The 19015-nt window shown below is 38.1% G+C and overlaps 1 protein-coding gene across 1 annotated transcript in view; it reads right to left on the bottom strand.

Moving 5' to 3' along the window:
- LOC128985734 (uncharacterized) overlaps nucleotides 1–16462 on the bottom strand; it is a 34944-nt gene extending 18482 nt beyond the window's left edge. The window contains exon 1 of the mRNA XM_054405550.1: nucleotides 16353–16462. Coding sequence (XP_054261525.1) covers nucleotides 16353–16425 — 73 coding nt within the window. The 5' untranslated portion in view covers nucleotides 16426–16462. The remainder of the gene's footprint in view (nucleotides 1–16352) is intronic.
- Between the last annotated feature and the right edge of the window lie 2553 nt (nucleotides 16463–19015).

Below are 19015 nucleotides of genomic sequence, written 5' to 3'. Positions count from 1 at the left end.
ACTTGACAACTACTGTACACTATACGAAACTACTACACTGACTCGAGCTATTTCAATTGCCACTTGAAATGCAAAAATGTTTAACCCAGATCGAGATAAAATTTTAAACTTTATTTGACAATAAAAAAAAGAATCTTAACGTTTCTAAATATGACCATGCTGTACCACACATCCATAAACAAATTATATGCATCATGTTAGGAGAACACATGAAAACCTCTTGGTGTTCTGCGTGAGTGTGTTGTTGGCTACCAGTCTAGTTTACTGGAACTAGTTTACATCTTGCTCGAAATCGAGCAATTGTCAAGGTCAAGTACCTGTTTTACTATTTTAAAACTAATAACAGATATAAAATTTTCATTGAGTTGTAAGACTCAACTAAAAGCTTGTCTTATGTAACTAATAGAAATAATCACGCTGTTCATAACAGTTTGACATAATCAACATTTCTTGCAAATGATTTATAACTTTTCAGAAGCTATCCTTGTTTTTAGTGTTTAGCTACAAAAAGTTTTCCAAGTCACCCATAGCCGCATAAAGTTGTACAATGTACATGTTAATCTTCATCATTCATTGATACTGTAGCTTACATAGTACCACCATTGTCGCCAGTATTTTTACAAAATGCACTATAGTATTATTATTATTATTATTTTATTATTATTAAATTTTATTTTTTATTTTTTGTTATTTTATGAGCAATGTTAGCTTGTATATACAGTGTGTAAATTAAGTCTGGCACACATTTTTTATCTTTTTTTCTATAGTAGATAGAAGAAATCAATTTGCGGGACTGATTAATAACAAATATTAGGCACTTTTTTCAAATTTTAAAAATAAAAATTCCCTTAAGGGCAAGGGGGGTGGGGGGTAACTAAAATTTTTCAAATGACAACCCCCATCTTGTGACCCCTCATTTTAAAGGTCATTGGAAGACAAATCCAAAGATGTGTCTGGAAAAAAAAATTTTGCACCCTATCCAAGATGGCGGTTTAAAATGTACTTAGGGTTGAACGGGTAGATTAGGTATGGCACACTTTTCTTATCTTTTTTACTCTTTGTAGATAGAAGGAATTAATTTGCGGGACTGAGTAAGAACAAATGTTTGGCACTTTTTCATGATTTTGAAAAAATTCCCCTTAAGGGTAAGGTGGGGGGGGGGGGTAACTAAAAATTTTCAAATCACAACCCCCATCTTGTGACCCCTCATTTTAAAGGTATTTGGAAGACAAATTTAACTATGTGTCTGAAAAATTTTAGTTATTTAAACATAATGTATATTTTTATGTTTGTATGTGTGTGTTTATATGTAAGCATGTTATATGTGTTGTCTAATATGGCGGCTTAAAATGTACTTAGGGTTGAACGGGTGAATTAAGTCTGAAACACATTAAATTTTTTTCAGACACATCGTTAAATTTGTCTTCCAAAAACCTTTAAAATGAGGGGTCACAAGATGGGGGTTGTCATTTGAAAATTTTTAGTTACCCCCAACCCCCCCTTGCCCTTAAGGGAATTTTTATTTTCAAAATTTGTAAAAAGTGCCTAACATTTGTTATTGATCAGTCCCGCAAATTGATTTCTTCTATCTACTATAGAAAAAAAGATAAAAAATGTGTGCCAGACTTAATTTACTCACTGTATGTATGCTTGTATGCTTGCTTGCACAAAGATATCGAAAACGGCTCCGACGATTTCCTTCAAATGTTGTAAATAATTAATTTCTACCTTAATACGTGTTAAATGCAGTTAAAACTGCCAACAAAAATCTAATTACGTAAAAAATTAAATTGAAAGTCAAAACTTTTTAACATTGGCCTTATGGGTTCATGTGACCTAGCCTAACTGGGCGTTGCTTTTCAGAACATGTTCATGCTTTAAATCAATCGTCTGTGTAGGCTGTGATGATGAAGTAGGGGCAATGTAAGTCAGTTACATGTGACCTAGCCTAACTCGGCGGTGCTTTGCAGAACATGTTCATGCTACAAATCAATCGTCTGTGTAGGCTGTGATGATGAAGTAGCGGCAATGTAAGTCAGTTACATGTGACCTAGCCTAACTCGGCGGTGCTTTGCATAACATATTCATGCTACAAATCAATCGTCTGTGTAGGCTGTGATGATGAAGTAGCGGCAATGTAAGTCAGTTACATGTGACCTAGCCTAACTCGGCGGTGCTTTGCATAACATATTCATGCTACAAATCAATCGTCTGTGTAGGCTGTGATGATGAAGTAGCGGCAATGTAAGTCAGTTACATGTGACCTAGCCTAACTCGGCGGTGCTTTGCAGAACATATTCATGCTACAAATCAATCGTCTGTGTAGGCAGCTGTAATGATGAAGTAGCGGCAATGTAAGTCAGTTGCATGTGACCTAGCCTAACTCGGCGGTGCTTTGCAGAACATATTCATGCTACAAATCAATCGTCTGTGAAGGCAGCTGTAATGATGAAGTAGCGGCAATGTAAGTCAGTTACATGTGACCTAGCCTAACTCGGCGGTGCTTTGCAGAACATATTCATGCTACAAATCAATCGTATTTGAAGGCAGCTGTAATGATGAAGTAGCGGCAATATAAGTCAGTTACATGTGACCTAGCCTAACTCGGCGGTGCTTTGCAGAACATATTCATGCTACAAATCAATCGTCTGTGTAGGCAGCTGTAATGATGAAGTAGCGGCAATGTAAGTCAGTTGCCTGTGACCTAGCCTAACTCGGCGGTGCTTTGCAGAACATGTTCATGCTACAAATCAATCGTCTGTGTAGGCTGTGATGATGAAGTAGTGGCAATGTCAGTTGCATGTGACCTAGCCTACTCGGCGTTGCTTTGCAGAACATGTTCATACTACAAATCAATCGTCTGTGTAGACTGTGATGATGAAGTAGCGGCAATGTAAGTCAGTTGCCTGTGACCTAGCCTAACTCGGTGGTGCTTTGCAGATCATATTCATGCTACAAATCAATCGTCTGTGTAGACTGTGATGATGAAGTAGCGGCAATGTAAGTCCTTTGCCTGTGACCTAGCCTAACTCGGTGGTGCTTTGCAGATCATATTCATGCTACAAATCAATCGTCTGTGTAGGCTGCGAGCTCCGATGATGACGTAGGGGCAATGTAAGTCAGTGACATGTGACCTAGCCTAACTCGGTGGTGCTTTGCAGAACATGTTCATGCTACAAATCAATCGTCTGTGTAGGCTGTGATGATGAAGTAGTGGCAATGTCAGTTGCATGTGGCTGTGATGATGAAGTAGCGGCAATGTAAGTCAGTTGCATGTGACCTAGCCTACTCGGCGTTGCTTTGCAGAACATGTTCATGCTACAAATCAATCGTCTGTGTAGACTGTGATGATGAAGTAGCGGCAATGTAAGTCAGTTACATGTGACCTAGCCTAACTCGGTGGTGCTTTGCATAACATGTTCATGCTACAAATCAATCGTCTGTGTAGACTGTGATGATGAAGTAGTGGCAATGTAAGTCAGTTACATGTGACCTAGCCTAACTCGGCGGTGCTTTGCAGAACATGTTCATGCTACAAATCAATCGTCTGTGTAGGCTGCGATGATGAAGTAGTGGCAATGTAAGTCAGTTACATGTGACCTAGCCTAACTCGGCGGTGCTTTGCATAACATGTTCATGCTACAAATCAATCGTCTGTGTAGACTGTGATGATGAAGTAGTGGCAATGTAAGTCAGTTACATGTGACCTAGCCTAACTCGGCGGTGCTTTGCAGAACATGTTCATGCTACAAATCAATCGTCTGTGAAGGCAGCTGTAATGATGAAGTAGCGGCAATGTAAGTCAGTTACATGTGACCTAGCCTAACTCGGCGGTGCTTTGCAGAACATGTTCATGCTACAAATCAATCGTCTGTGTAGGCTGCGATGATGAAGTAGTGGCAATGTAAGTCAGTTACATGTGACCTAGCCTAACTCGGCGTTGCTTTGCAGAACATGTTCATGCTACAAATCAATCGTCTGTGTAGACTGTGATGATGAAGTAGTGGCAATGTAAGTCAGTTACATGTGACCTAGCCTAACTCGGCGGTGCTTTGCAGAACATGTTCATGCTACAAATCAATCGTCTGTGAAGGCAGCTGTAATGATGAAGTAGCGGCAATGTAAGTCAGTTACATGTGACCTAGCCTAACTCGGCGTTGCTTTGCAGAACATGTTCATGCTACAAATCAATCGTCTGTGTAGGCTGCGATGATGAAGTAGTGGCAATGTAAGTCAGTTACATGTGACCTAGCCTAACTCGGCGGTGCTTTGCAGAACATGTTCATGCTACAAATCAATCGTCTGTGTAGACTGTGATGATGAAGTAGTGGCAATGTAAGTCAGTTACATGTGACCTAGCCTAACTCGGCGGTGCTTTGCATAACATGTTCATGCTACAAATCAATCGTCTGTGTAGACTGTGATGATGAAGTAGTGGCAATGTAAGTCAGTTACATGTGACCTAGCCTAACTCGGCGGTGCTTTGCAGAACATGTTCATGCTACAAATCAATCGTCTGTGTAGACTGTGATGATGAAGTAGTGGCAATGTAAGTCAGTTACATGTGACCTAGCCTAACTCGGCGGTGCTTTGCAGAACATATTCATGCTACAAATCAATCGTCTGTGTAGACTGTGATGATGAAGTAGTGGCAATGTAAGTCAGTTACATGTGACCTAGCCTAACTCGGCGGTGCTTTGCAGAACATATTCATGCTACAAATCAATCGTCTGTGTAGGCTGCGATGATGAAGTAGCGGCAATGTAAGTCAGTTACATGTGACCTAGCCTAACTCGGCGGTGCTTTGCAGAACATGTTCATGCTACAAATCAATCGTCTGTGAAGGCAGCTGTAATGATGAAGTAGCGGCAATGTAAGTCAGTTACATGTGACCTAGCCTAACTCGGCGGTGCTTTGCAGAACATATTCATGCTACAAATCAATCGTCTGTGTAGGCTGTGATGATGAAGTAGCGGCAATGTAAGTCAGTTACATGTGACCTAGCCTAACTCGGCGGTGCTTTGCAGAACATGTTCATGCTACAAATCAATCGTCTGTGAAGGCAGCTGTAATGATGAAGTAGCGGCAATGTAAGTCAGTTACATGTGACCTAGCCTAACTCGGTGGTGCTTTGCAGATCATATTCATGCTACAAATCAATCGTCTGTGTAGGCTGCGATGATGAAGTAGGGGAAATGTAAGTCAGTTACATGTGACCTAGCCTACCTAACTCGGCGGTACTTTGTATTCTGTGTTCTGAACTTCAGTTACTGTGTCACGGAGACACTCACGATATTGGTCACGCCATCCTACAAAACGCAAACTTAAGTAATAAACAATCTTTTACCTTCGTCTCTACCCAAACATCCATGCTTCCTTGTTCATTAGGTTGGGTAAGATGGTTTTGTGAACTACTATGTGTTGTAATATACGTTTTAAAAGATAATATTTTCTAGGCATGTTTAATCCAAGACGCGTGGATTACATAAAGTTTACCTATAAATTATATTGGAAACCAGAAATCACATTTTAAAAACAAAATGTTTAATGGTATTTGTACTTCTATGATGGATCATCAGTATAATTTCATTAACTAATTGTTCGATTGGTAGCAGATTGTAAACGGCACATAGCTATAACATTGTAAGCTGCTATACTGTATAAATTAAAACTGCTAACTTTTATTTGAACGTTTAAACTAATACATCCAATATTTCGAATACCGTATCACGATAAGTACCGTAGCATATTCTAAAAACTTTCGATCACTAAATCACGCACCATGAAATGGTCGATGAGAGTTGATGTAATGTTACCAAATTTCAATAGTATACACATTGTGAATTATCAATCACAACGTTGTCCAAATAAAAGTGAAAATTTGCATAACTTTTGACTGTTAACTGACGTGGCAGGGGCGACTGTCTGAGGGAATGCGCATATTGCCTTATAATTGCCAAGACACCCTCCCCAAAAGTTGGATGCAAACCCAAACAAACGCGTCTTTCCACCCTCGCAGTTACTGTATTGTGTTTGTTTTATCCCATGCATTTCCCCTCATATAGAGTTAAGTTTAATTTATGTATTTATAATGAGTGCATAGTTTACGGTTCCATTACAGCGGGTGGGCCACTGTATCGCTGGCTAATGTATATTTACGAGGGCCGAGGGCCGTGTGTTTGTCTGTGTATGTGGGGTAAACGGGGAGTTCCTGCACCTACGCCGCCTCCGCCCCGCCGAGAATAAGCAGGATACACACACACACGCCATAACTACGTGCGTCCTTAATATTGTACGAAGACTTCTGTAGACTGTGGAGCGACGTCAATCGACGATACACAAACAATAACAACAACACAACAGCTGTCGCCTCTGTAGTCAATGAGCAGATAAACAATTCGCTACTCAGGATAACCGACTCAAACATCAGTATCGGTGTTGTATCAAGAATCGTAATATTGGGTTTTATTTCATTTTCGAATACTTAACGTTTCCCATAAATACTAAGTCCTCCCTAAGGCTACTATTTTTATGCTGATTTATTATTGTAGACATTTTTCGCCAAGATGAGATTGAAAACGAGTTTCACGACGTTTTAAAATCTTGAATTTGGTTCTGTCTTCAGGCGATAATGTAAACAACCCATTAAAAGTTTAGTTTAGTAAACAAACTTGATTGTTCAATTAAGTTACCAGTTTGCAGCAATTCCAATAAATGATACTAAGTGTGACGTTTATGTCAATTAGTTGTAAATTTAAACGAAAATGAATGATGATAGACCACCTGAAAATGTTTCAACAAGTAGCTTTGAAATAATCTAGAGTTTTACAAACCATGCCCACCATTAAATAGTAGAATTAAACTTGCCAAATGTTCAAGGACCGCAGGTATTGTACTAGACGCGTTTAATCAAGTGCACCGGACATCTACTAGATATATGTATGCGTGTTACCGCGCGGTTAGCTGAATCACTATATTGCACTCACTCTCCACTGAACCTCCATTCTCCATTCATATTTAACTTAAACATCACGCACATAACACGAACAGGTTGTAATCGCAGAATTAAACTAAGACCAATTATTTTCCAATGACTTCGAATTAAATACTAAATGATATATCATATTACTTTAACTTTAGATACAATATATTGAATTTACTTGCACAATGTACATTTTGACATGTTACATCTAACATTATTTTTGGTCTTAGTTTATTTTATTTACATAAGACTAGATTATACAACAACCATCAGAGTGTGTACATTGTTTGAGACGAAGATATAACTGATTGTTACTGACAGTTTTGCTGGTTCTTTATCCGCACCATTTATTAAAAGCACAATGATCTTAAACGAAATTAAGTCCAGTTTCGAACCATCAAAAAACATCTGATTTTTCTCAGAATCAAAGTGATCAAACAGGCGACCTTCTGATTTCTACAGTACGGTCCACGAGAGACTGCAGTTGAGGGAGAAGCCTATTTACCACGTGACTTCGAAAGAGCCAATGAGGACCACACGTTGTTGCCAAATATAATAATACCAGCTGATTTGAAAATATTGTTTAGTATATTTTATTAGTGTCGAAAATTAGTAAACACGTCGCGCTAGCTGCCGCCATCTTTCTGCTGACCCTCATGGCCCCTAGTGTACCTAAGTGAGATTTTTAGGCATTTTTACTTTCTCTCCCTAAACACATAGTATATGGAAAAAGTATTGTTTTCACCAACATTTTTCGAGTTTTGAGAGGATATATCTGTTTTGGCCTCCCAAAAGCTGTTTCGAAGTGATGTCTGTGTGTGTGTCTGTCTGCCTGTCTAATTGTCTGTATGTGTGGATTTGTACAGAGGAACAGACCACACATGTAGTCCAAGTTTAATACAGTATGTAGGTATTATTTTTCTCAACATGGCCCGAACGATTTTGATAAAAATGTAGTATGTTTGAACCCTTTCAATTCTTAACAAAATGGTACAACCCCTATTGCTGTACAAATCGCGGTCAACAGTTATTGTAACTTATGTTGGTTTCTTATAAAAACCCACAAAATAATGAAATATCGGATTTTCGTTTAAAAAAGGTTGATTGGTTTGAAAAATAGTATGTTATGAGAGCTCGCCCCGTGGTCGAAAACTCGACCAAAAGTATGGATCGTGCAAACTTCTCTATTTTCAACCCACTATCTAAATAAAACATGTGATTGGAGTTTCTATGATTTGTTTTGATTTTCTGTTTATATTTTTTTGTTATTTTGTCACCAACATGGCAACCCATAAGGCCCATGTTAATATTTTTAAAATTTAAAATTAATTTGTTGTGCTTATTTTTGAGCCTATTTTAATTTATTAAGGAATTCTGTACATCTACAGGAAAATATCTTTCATTTGGTACCAACCGCGTGTAATTCGGTCCAGTAGGCTAGCTGCCATAAGTTTTGCAAAAGTTTTTTAGTATATAAGATTGTCCTTATAACCTTAAACAAAATAGTACAGCCCCAATTGCTGTAAAATTTACGGTTCAAAAGCTATTGCCACTTTTGTGATTTTCCCTATCATAGTTACTCCCACCACCTACCAATGATGAGGGTTGTTGACAAGCTAATGGGAGAAAGTGTGTGCTAGATAGCTGATACCGTTTATTTCAATATAAATTACTCAAAAAACTGTTTTGTAAAAAAATAGGACTAACGGAAGAAGGTAAAAATTAATATATTCTAGCACCGGACATTTATATGCTTACATATTCTGCTTTAGAGACTACAAAACCTTTCTTCGAGGTTATTATGTAAAAGGGTCAGAGGATGAAATTTAGCAGCATAATTCAATTACCATTGCGGTGAAAACATGTTGACATGGTCGTTATTGATGAAGGGGGAAAGACGGAAGAATTGCGTGGCGCAAGAGACTGTCCAAAGTGAATAGTTCGCACATCAATATTTGAGTCGGAAATGAGGGCGCGCGAGAAATTACTGCCGCAACAACTGAATAAAGCTTTTATATTCTCTCCCCTCCTTCAGTCTTTACTGTACCGGCATTTACAGAAAATATATGAATAATTCACAGTAGAAAAAAGTGCAATAGTATTTCAAACGTTCCTCTAGGGGAAAGGTATCAACCTCACCATCAATTTTATGCCGGTATAGGGCTTAATAAAGTCTTTGTTCATTGGCATTTTGAATGTATAATAAATATGTCAATAGATATACTCGGACACAATAAACTCGAATGATAACTAAATTATTACCATTTACCTTAATAAACGTTGATACAGTAATGTTCAAGATTTGTGATTTTTACTTACAGGAGTATTTTATTAAATTCATCAGTCAATAATGAAGTGTAACCAGAGAGCACAAAATGAATACGTTTTAATACAACATACCGGTACACAGCAAACTCAAATAAATACTCAATTATTATGGTTTGCCGTGACGATTTTATTCGAGATTTGCCATTGCTGAAATAAGTGATCTTCTTGTTAGTACAGTTTGCGTGATTTGTCACTCGTGTCGTATAGGCCATAGAATTCTTATCAGACGAATTTCTCGATTTTGGAACGAGAAAAGCGAATCCTTCATCCCAAAACGTCGTTATGTTATAATTTTCTTCACAGAACACAACTCTGACGTGCTGTAACTGGAACGTAATAGTGCAGTAGAGAATCGGTCTCTATTTTTCTATTTCATTTCGTAACATTTGCATGGACCTAATGACCTAATATAAACAAGTAGAGCCAATTTGCAAAGCATCGTAGTGCAAATATGCTGATCGTTATCTATCATTAAATCAAACCCCAGTCACATTCGTATGATGCGACGCCCATCATCACAATGATTCCAACAATATCATTCATAGCCAAAGTAAACTCTGTTTGCACAATTTGATAACAAAATGGGGAAATCTTCCAGTCATTCCTGCCTAGTTGCTGCATATTGTGTCCTCCGTATCGAAAAAAAGTTTTGCTCTCCTGTCCCTCTCCCTCCAATTTTTAGCTTTCAGACGAAATTATTGATTTTGTGAATCTAATTGACGTGTACACAAACTGCACTTTATGCGGCTACATTTTAAACATATCTACGAAGGGAATTTAACACGAAACTTGGGTAAAATCGTCTTAACTTAAATGGAAAGTTACGACCATGAACCCTGAAAGCTACTTCCGCATCTTTTTGTAACCCCATTCCTCAAATTGTTGGACCACCTCAGAACCTTAGATAGTTTTGTTTTCTTTTTTGAGGATTTTTGGCCTCGGGCTATAATAATATAAACTATCATATACTCAGACAAGTTTCGCCCTCTCTGTAAAACATGATGTGCCTGTCACAATAACCCCAATATTGTTAAATGGTAACAAGCTCCAATCAACTGTCAATAAGAACGATCTTACAGTTTACAATGCAATGCCCGCAAATAGTGCCGGAAACAAGCTGCCATCAGCCAAAACTATAAACTTGATGAATCATGTGGAAATGGTGAGTATTTATCTAACTATGGTTTAACAAGTAGTAGCATAATGCAATTTTTGGATGATTTTTAAATGTATATAATCAAACTACTTGCTATCCCTGACTTGTTTTAAAATTGAATGAACATTATTATACAGGGTGACACAAAGGAACCGGACGTTTTTTAAATAAGTAGTACACAGTAGTTAAAAGGAATAAAATGGTTTTAATACTGTACATAGTAAGGTAAACATTTGCCATTTTTTGCCAAAAAGTCATTTTTTGAAAATAACTTCACGCATATGGTGACCATGTACTTCTCTAGAATGTTCATTCTGGTCTGAAAATCATCTGAAACTCGGGTCAGGAGGTCTTGTTCAATGCCATTGATTTCTTCTGTGATTGCCAACTTCAAAACCTCTGGAGTACATGGTTTGTGATCATAAAGACGCTCCTTTAAGAAATCCCCAAAGGAAGTAATGACAGCTGTCCTTGCTGACGGCCACGGTATGTCACCAAAGCGAGAAATCACCTTGTTCGGAAACATTTGCCTCAAGAATCTCATTGATTGGTCTGCAGTGTGGGCTGTAGCACCGTCCTGTTGAAAATATACCCTTTTTCGGTTTATTTGACGTCTGCTAACTTCTTGACAAAGAAATGTGTTCAACATGTGAACATAGCGTTGAGAGCTCACTGTCACTGTTACACAATTTTCCTCGAAAAAATGGTCCCTTGGACTCCTTATGATCCAATGCTGCTCTCACTCTGGTGATATTTTCGGGTGTTCACAAAGTTCTAACAAGGCCTGGTGGTTTCTTTCTTGTTATATTCCCAGTTGTTTGGAACCCTGAAACCTGAAACCCATCTTAATAGCGTATTTCGGCTTGGAACCGTTCCATGGAGTTCAATATTAAAATGTTGACGAAATTCCCGCTGGGTTTTGATGATAGATTCGCCATTTTGGACAAAAGTATCGTATGCGAAAACTCGATGGTCTAGGGTCCACTAAGCCATTTCAACAAAAATGGCAAGCCTCACTGAAGGTAATGACATAACCTCAATCTTCCTACCACGTGCGACAACAATGGAACAGCTGTTTAAAAAACGTCCGGTTCCTTTGTGTCACCCTGTATTATTTATAGTTTGTTTTAGTTATAGAATGTAACGAATTTCAACTAAGTTACTGTTTATCATTGAATTTATTCTTGAAACTATGTACAGTTAGTCCTGTATTTTGGTAGCCTGTTTGATATTCCAACTACGCATTTATACCTACTTAAATCATAGCTTACAATCGCCTGATGGAATGAATACAGTTTTATTTCCACTGAAACAATCCTCCGACAACGACAACCCCATAGTAAGCCCGGGGATCAGCAGCTTGGGGAACATACTTGGGGCTTCTTGCGACACTAAACTCAAATACCTCCATCGTGGCCACGGGTAATCAATAAAACCACACACAAACTGTAGTATATTTGATGATTTTATGTATTCAATATTATATTTGTAAAACAGCGTTTCTTGTAGGAAACCAGATTTGTATAAAATGTAAGTGTGTGTTTGTGTGTGTGTACATCACGCCACGTCTGTGACGTCATATCAGGTGATTTTTAATAAATTCCCATTGGCTGCCGCGACCACGCTATACCCGTGCATCTAACCACTACGTCAGTCCGTCCTAGTCCTGCAACCGTACACCTTTATCCCGGTCCGTGCAGCCCGTGGTATTATCTAATTATGTAGTTTTTATTTCTCACTAGTCCCGTCTCCTGTCAAGTTAAGACGTCGTCACACCGGCGACGTCACACTGGCGAAGAGGAAGTTACAGTGATAACGATGGCATTATTAAGAACCTAACTATTCGTGTGTGCGGTGTAACTGTTCGGCCGTATTTTTATAAGTATTAGGGTTAATGTCCGATTACGACAACCCAGTGTTAATTTTATCTCGTGTCTTCTTTGAACAAGATACAATGTCTGGAATCATCGGCGGAATCGGAGACTTTGACGGGAGTGAAGAATCTTGGACCTCGTACGTTGAAAGGTTTGAGTTATTTGTCGAGTGTAACGGGATTAGTGATGCCAAAAAAGTGAGTACTTTATTGACAGTAGTCGGGAAGAAAACGTACAATCTGTTACGCGATTTGTGCACGCCCGATAAACCTAACGCAAAATCTTTTAAAGATATAGTAAAGTTAATTCAGGATCATTTACATCCTAAACCATCATTCATCGCGGAACGTTACAAGTTTAGTAAACGCAACCAATTAGAGGGGGAAGGAGTTGCCGAATATGTAGCAAATTTGAAGAAGATGTCCACGCACTGTGAGTTTGGCGCATCGTTGAACGACTTTCTTCGAGATCGTCTAGTCAGTGGAATAAGAAGCGACACTATCAAACAGAAACTGTTATCAGAGTCCAGTTTAACGTTTGATCAAGCTGTGAAAATCGTCTCATCAGCGGAAGCGGCGGAGAAGAATGCAGCGGCGTTGACGGTCGGCAGCAGCGGCGGCAAGGTGTTGCGAGTGGCAGCGGCACAACGACGACGAGATTCAGGGAGCAGCGGCGGCGCTCAGCAGCACAATCAAACGTCAAAGTCAACACCTCGACCTCAACACAAATCAGTGCAGTGTTTTTGTTGTGGTGGCTTCGGTCACATGAGAAATGAGTGCAGATTATTGGGTGTTGTGGTATGTCATTTTTGTGGAAAAAAGAATCATTTATCTAAGGTGTGCAGATCAAAGCTGTTAGGTAAGTCAAACAAAAATTATACTGTTAAGAATGATAAGAACAATTTGAAAACTGAAAGGACTAATGGACAGTTTAGTAAAAACAACAAAATACATAACTTTGTTTCTGACAGGAAATCTCAGATAAATTCTAATGATAGTTGTGATGAGTATGTTGACGATATTGCTACACTATTTCAAATTGAGGAATGCGCATTCTGAAACCGTATGTGAGCCGGCAGTGGTACCATCAGCTGATCCCCCCAAAACTCCGTTACAGCAATCCCACTCCCAATATAAAAATAGACACAGCATATCCAACCGATCACCTGATCATAGTACTCCTGCTACACGTCATACTTCCTTCCCCTCCTCACCTAGCACTCCCATGGTCCGTTCTCCACAACAATCGCCCATTGTACATCCCCAAACACCTGTTACTACAACAGCACGTAGATATCCCAGTAGAATAATAAAACCAGTCGAACGCCTTGATTTGTAAAAATTGTATGTGTGATTTTTGAAGTTTGTTTTTGAAATTAATAGTTTTGTTTTACTTGTTTTAAACTTTTATATTTGCTGAGATGTGTATAAAAATTACACGGGAGGGATGTAGTATATTTGATGATTTTATGTATTCAATATTATATTTGTAAAACAGCGTTTCTTGTAGGAAACCAGATTTGTATAAAATGTAAGTGTGTGTTAGTGTGTGTGTACATCACGCCACGTCTGTGACGTCATATCAGGTGATTTTTAATAAATTCCCATTGGCTGCCGCGACCACGCTATACCCGTGCATCTAACCACTACGTCAGTCCGTCCTAGTCCTGCAACCGTACACCTTTATCCCGGTCCGTGCAGCCCGTGGTATTATCTAATTATGTAGTTTTTATTTCTCACTAGTCCCGTCTCCTGTCAAGTTAAGACGTCGTCACACCGGCGACGTCACACAAACTCACAGTTTTCACCTTTCTTGGTTTTGTTTCTCATCCAATGATCGAATAATTAGTCAATATTTGTGCTGGCCATTGGGTTACAGATCGAATGGTTATTTATTATTCAGGCGCTTTGTTTGATAGCATGAAGACTGTTCGATTCAGTTTATCTATGTATATGTTATATACCATGTTTCTTTGAAACCTTTTTTCTCAGCTCGTGTGCATCTCAGGGAGAATCTACGCATACTGTTACTGTTAGAAAGATATTTGCCTGTAGCTGTGCAGAATCCCTTTATAAATTAAAATAGGTTAACAAATAAGCACAAAAAATAACATGTTTTATTTATAGTGTGGGGTGAAAATAGAGTAGTCTGTACTGTACATTGCATATTTTTGGTCGAGTTTTCGACCACTGGACGACCTCTAGTATATTTTAATAGGCAAGCATGTTTCTTTAAAACCTTTTTTCTAAGCTCGAGTGCATCACAGGGAAAATCTACGCATACTGTTGGAAAGATATTTTCCTGTAGATGTGCAGAATAACATTATGAATTAAAATAAGCTCAAAAATAAGCACAAAAATGAAGTTGAAATTTAAAAAAATAACATGGACCTTATGGTTTGCCATACTGGTGACCAAATAACAACGAAATATAAACAGAAAAGAAAAACAAATGAAAGAAATTCCAATCACATGTTTTAATTTACAGCTTGGGGTGAAAACAGAGAAGTCTGCAAATTGCATATTTTTGGTCGAGTTTTCGACCACTGGACGACCTCTAGTATATTTTAATAGGTACAGCTCGTGACATCTAAGCTGGCACTTGGCCGATCGCTAATAGTACCTTTTTCAAAAACATTATGTCTCGTCATGCGGGTTGCATAAACTGTCCTCGCGACCCATATGAAGGCGCTCAAGTACATAATACAAGGGTAGTCAACCCCGTGAGGCAGCGGAAATGTTTGCAGTCCGGTCTTTTCCCTACCTCCACCCTCCTCCCGCCTACACTGCCCGCGCTAGGCCAAGTGCCAGCTTAGGTGTCACGAGCTAAGCATGTTTATCTCAATTCTTTTTTCTAAGCTCGAGTGCATCGCAGGGAAAATCTACGCATATACCGTTTGAAATATGAATAATCTTGTTCTTATCCTGTAGATATCAAATCCTGTTCCTGTTCCCTTCATAAATTAAAATAGGCTCAAAATAAGCACAAAAAAATAATTTGAAATTTAAAAAATTAACATGGACTTTATCGGTTGTCATGCTGGTGACAAAATAACAACGAAATATAAACAGAAAACCAAAACAAATTGGAGAAATTCCAATCACATGTTTTATTTACAGCGTGGGGTGAAAATAGAAAAAGCTTGTTCATTATAATAACTTTGGTCGAGTTTTCGACTACTAGACGACCTCCAGTTTGTAATTAAAATTCCATTTAATAGTGCACCGGTACTCAAATGTGTAATATGTACGAGTTGTTCTTTTACAATCGCGAGGGTAATAAAGTGATAAACTATTATGTAAAGGCTGTAATTTAACAAGCTTAAAAACTAATTAACAAAATGTAGCAAATTTGGAGAAGTATTTTTTTACACGTTAAATCCAGATTGAGCAGTCCTATACTGTAGTAAACAAAGCGTAGGCTACACACATGACAAAATAATACTATTCCTAGAAGGCTTCACATTTCTTTTCGTTTTACTGCACTAAGAAGGGGGGAAAATACTATAAGATGAACAGTATACACGAAAAAAGAAAGACCATCGAGTTACACTGTAAAATACAGTATGGAAAAACACGTGGGGTTTTAACGTATTCAAGCAAGAAACGAATAACCTACAAAGGCAAGGGCATTCTGTTGAGGTTGAGGTATGTAGCAATTTGTGAAGGCATCGCGTGCTACAAGATTTCTGTTTTAGATCAAGGTGTAGCATTCGTGTCAAGTGAAACTTAACACTCTGAATGACGTGTGTAGGTAAATGAGTTAGTACGCGTTGTGCGTGTTACGCACGTTACGCAGCGCCGGCCGGGCCCGAAACGGCACACCCTATACATCTAACACCTCCGCAGATCCGGGGGATGGTGGTGACTGGTGACCGAGGTGTCTCAAGTAGGTCAGGTTCGATCTCTCAGCTGAAAATGGCCGCCGGGTCAAGGGTAAAGGATCGATACGACCCGAGGAAAACACCTGGAGCTACCGCACGGCTTCTGGGGCCAGAGGGGCGAAGACCTACCTGGACATAACCAGCAGAGCACGAGGACGACCGCCGGGGAGAGCGAGATGAACCAAGCACTACAGTGCTTCATGGCGGAGCACGGTGACAGGCGACAGACGAGAGGCGACTGACGGTTCCGACACGGAGCGGGTGACGAGGGGAGCGCCTGCGCCACACGGCTACACACCACCGTGCGACTAACTAACTACCCCGCGCCCCGACAATCACTGGATACATAACTCTCATGGTTATAGAAATCCTTACCTACCTTAACACACTAATTATCAGATTCTCCGTTTCTTCTTTGAGTTCTCCGTGACCCGATAATTTACCGATCCCGGAGTTGGTTTAGGAACGGAGTTTACGCAGAAAGTTCCCCAATACAATTTTGTTTATGTTTTATTCTTTTCTCATTTTATAGTAGGTATTATAACAAACAGATATTGTTATAATAAGTTAATTTGCACAATCGAATTTTAACGTCATACTGTTTACGATAATTGTTTCTAGTAATAAATAGGTTATTGCACTTTGGAATTATTATACACGAGGTGAAACCCGTCGAAATCGACGGTTATTTTCAAGGATTACGCTAATTCATCTAACTGCGATAAATTGAGTGAAATTGTACATATTTTGAGCATTTAGCATTGTTTAAAGATTAATAAGTGTAAAAACAATAATGATAGTTACCAAATATATCATAGATCATTCAATGGATAAAATATCTCCTATACTGTACGTCATCGGAGTTATTAGTATGTTATCTGGTATCTCATCGTTTGGATTAAACTTTAAATAGTATTAAAATCGTATTGGTGGATCTTTTGTAGTTAAACACTTCCGTGATTTCATCAGTGTAATGTAGATTAATCTATGATTTTATTTGAAAAAAAAAAATCTGTTTGTTGGGAAGACACGTTCTAACTTCAAAGGGAGATATCCATTACAGTGTAAGTTTGATTTTTCCTTCGTCACGTCGCGTCAGTTCATATCGTACTTCTGTGCTAATGAATAACCCTCCATCACAGTTTTGAGAAATTTGTTGTGGGGTTACTGTTAAAGCTGGAATTCCTTGACATGGGGGATGTCAGTTAGTTGTCTCAGCCATATCAATTACATTAAGTTGTCAATATAATCTCTCTACGGAATGTGAGGTGTAGTGGAATATACTTGAAGTGAAGTTGGCTTTTATTCTTAAACTGTTAGGGGCCTCCTCATTTATATGCGGCTTCATTGACAACAAATAATGCAAATGATATAGCAATGGGACATTTCCAAAAATCAAAAATACTGTAAATTTGCTGTTACGTAAATATTGACGTTTACATGCATTGTTAATCAACGTATCTTATAAATGATGATGTTTAAAAGGAATATGACCTTTCTGTCACGACAGTAGCTGCTTAAATATTATTTACTCATTGGGCCATATTTACAGCTAAAATGTTGTGTTATTTTCAATAACATATGGGTAAGTTACATATATTTTTTTGCTGCTGATCAGTGCACTTTAAGAATATATATTTTGGAGATAAATTAAATGGTTTTTGTTGCAGAGTAGCGCTAGTAAACTTGCACAACCCTTTTCGTTAGTCTAATAACATTCAAAGGCTCTCTAAGAATTAAAGTTCTTATTTGTATAGGTATATATCTATATTATGTTTTCACTAACCTGAATGAATACATCGAAGTAACCTCTCTGAAAAGTCTTCAGTATATTGCAGTTTTCTAGCTTAATGACTTTATTTATCATGCAAATATTTCTACATAAATATTGTAAAATGTTTTATCCAGTTGCTGTAAACTACTATTAATTTAACAAAATATGGACACGGCTCAAATAGGCACCGTGCCCTTCTGCACTTGTAGGCTATTATTTTGTATTGTATTACGCAATTTAATATTTTACCAATGATTGAAAACATGTATGACAATAATCTCATGAACCTATGATGATCTGTCTAGAACAATATGATAAAAATAAAGACAAAAATTGTGAAAAGGGCAGTCACCAACCCGTAAAATGGATAAGGTCAATAAGAAATAATTTTTAGAGTTACTGTGATAAAAGGATTTTCCACTGATTTCGTCATGGTATATATTGCAAAACATAACATGATACAGAAAAAATTAATTTTAATATCAGAAAATAACATTGCAAATGCTTCTTTTGGACAATTCAGTAACTCCCAATTAATGTGTCTTGTTTAAAATACAATTTACAAATTAACAGCTGTTTCATAAAAAAGTATTATCCACATGGCCAAAATGTAAACAAATCTGTAGAGGGATCTTTAAAGGCTTCTGGGGCAGAGCCCTAAGGGAATTTACTTCGTTTTTCTTTTGATAACCCATCTACAGACCAAGACCTTTCTTTTGACACCCCTACCAAGTTTCTACGCCCAGCCGTTCTCTCAAATTATTGGAGACAAAGTTTCCAATTAAATTTTTAGATTCCCCCATGTTATTCTTATGGGAGAAAATCCAACTTTGATGGAAGATCCTACCCAAACTAATAAAGATATCAAAAAACGAAAAACACTGTGCAAAACTACAGATCAGGGCAATTCTTTTGACACTTTAATCATCAAAATCGGTCGAAAAATGAGGGAGGAGTTCTGTTCACAAAAATTGGCTTAGCGTATTATATATATAGATGGTGGAACAAAGTTAGTTTT

The sequence above is a fragment of the Macrosteles quadrilineatus genome, unplaced genomic scaffold, assembly GCF_028750875.1.
Source record: "Macrosteles quadrilineatus isolate MER2022 unplaced genomic scaffold, UCM_ALF_1.0 Scaffold_2__2_contigs__length_208266976, whole genome shotgun sequence".
NCBI lineage: Eukaryota > Metazoa > Arthropoda > Insecta > Hemiptera > Cicadellidae > Macrosteles > Macrosteles quadrilineatus.
Note: the sequence above shows the minus strand (reverse complement) of the source record. Positions and strands in the feature narration are given on the sequence as shown.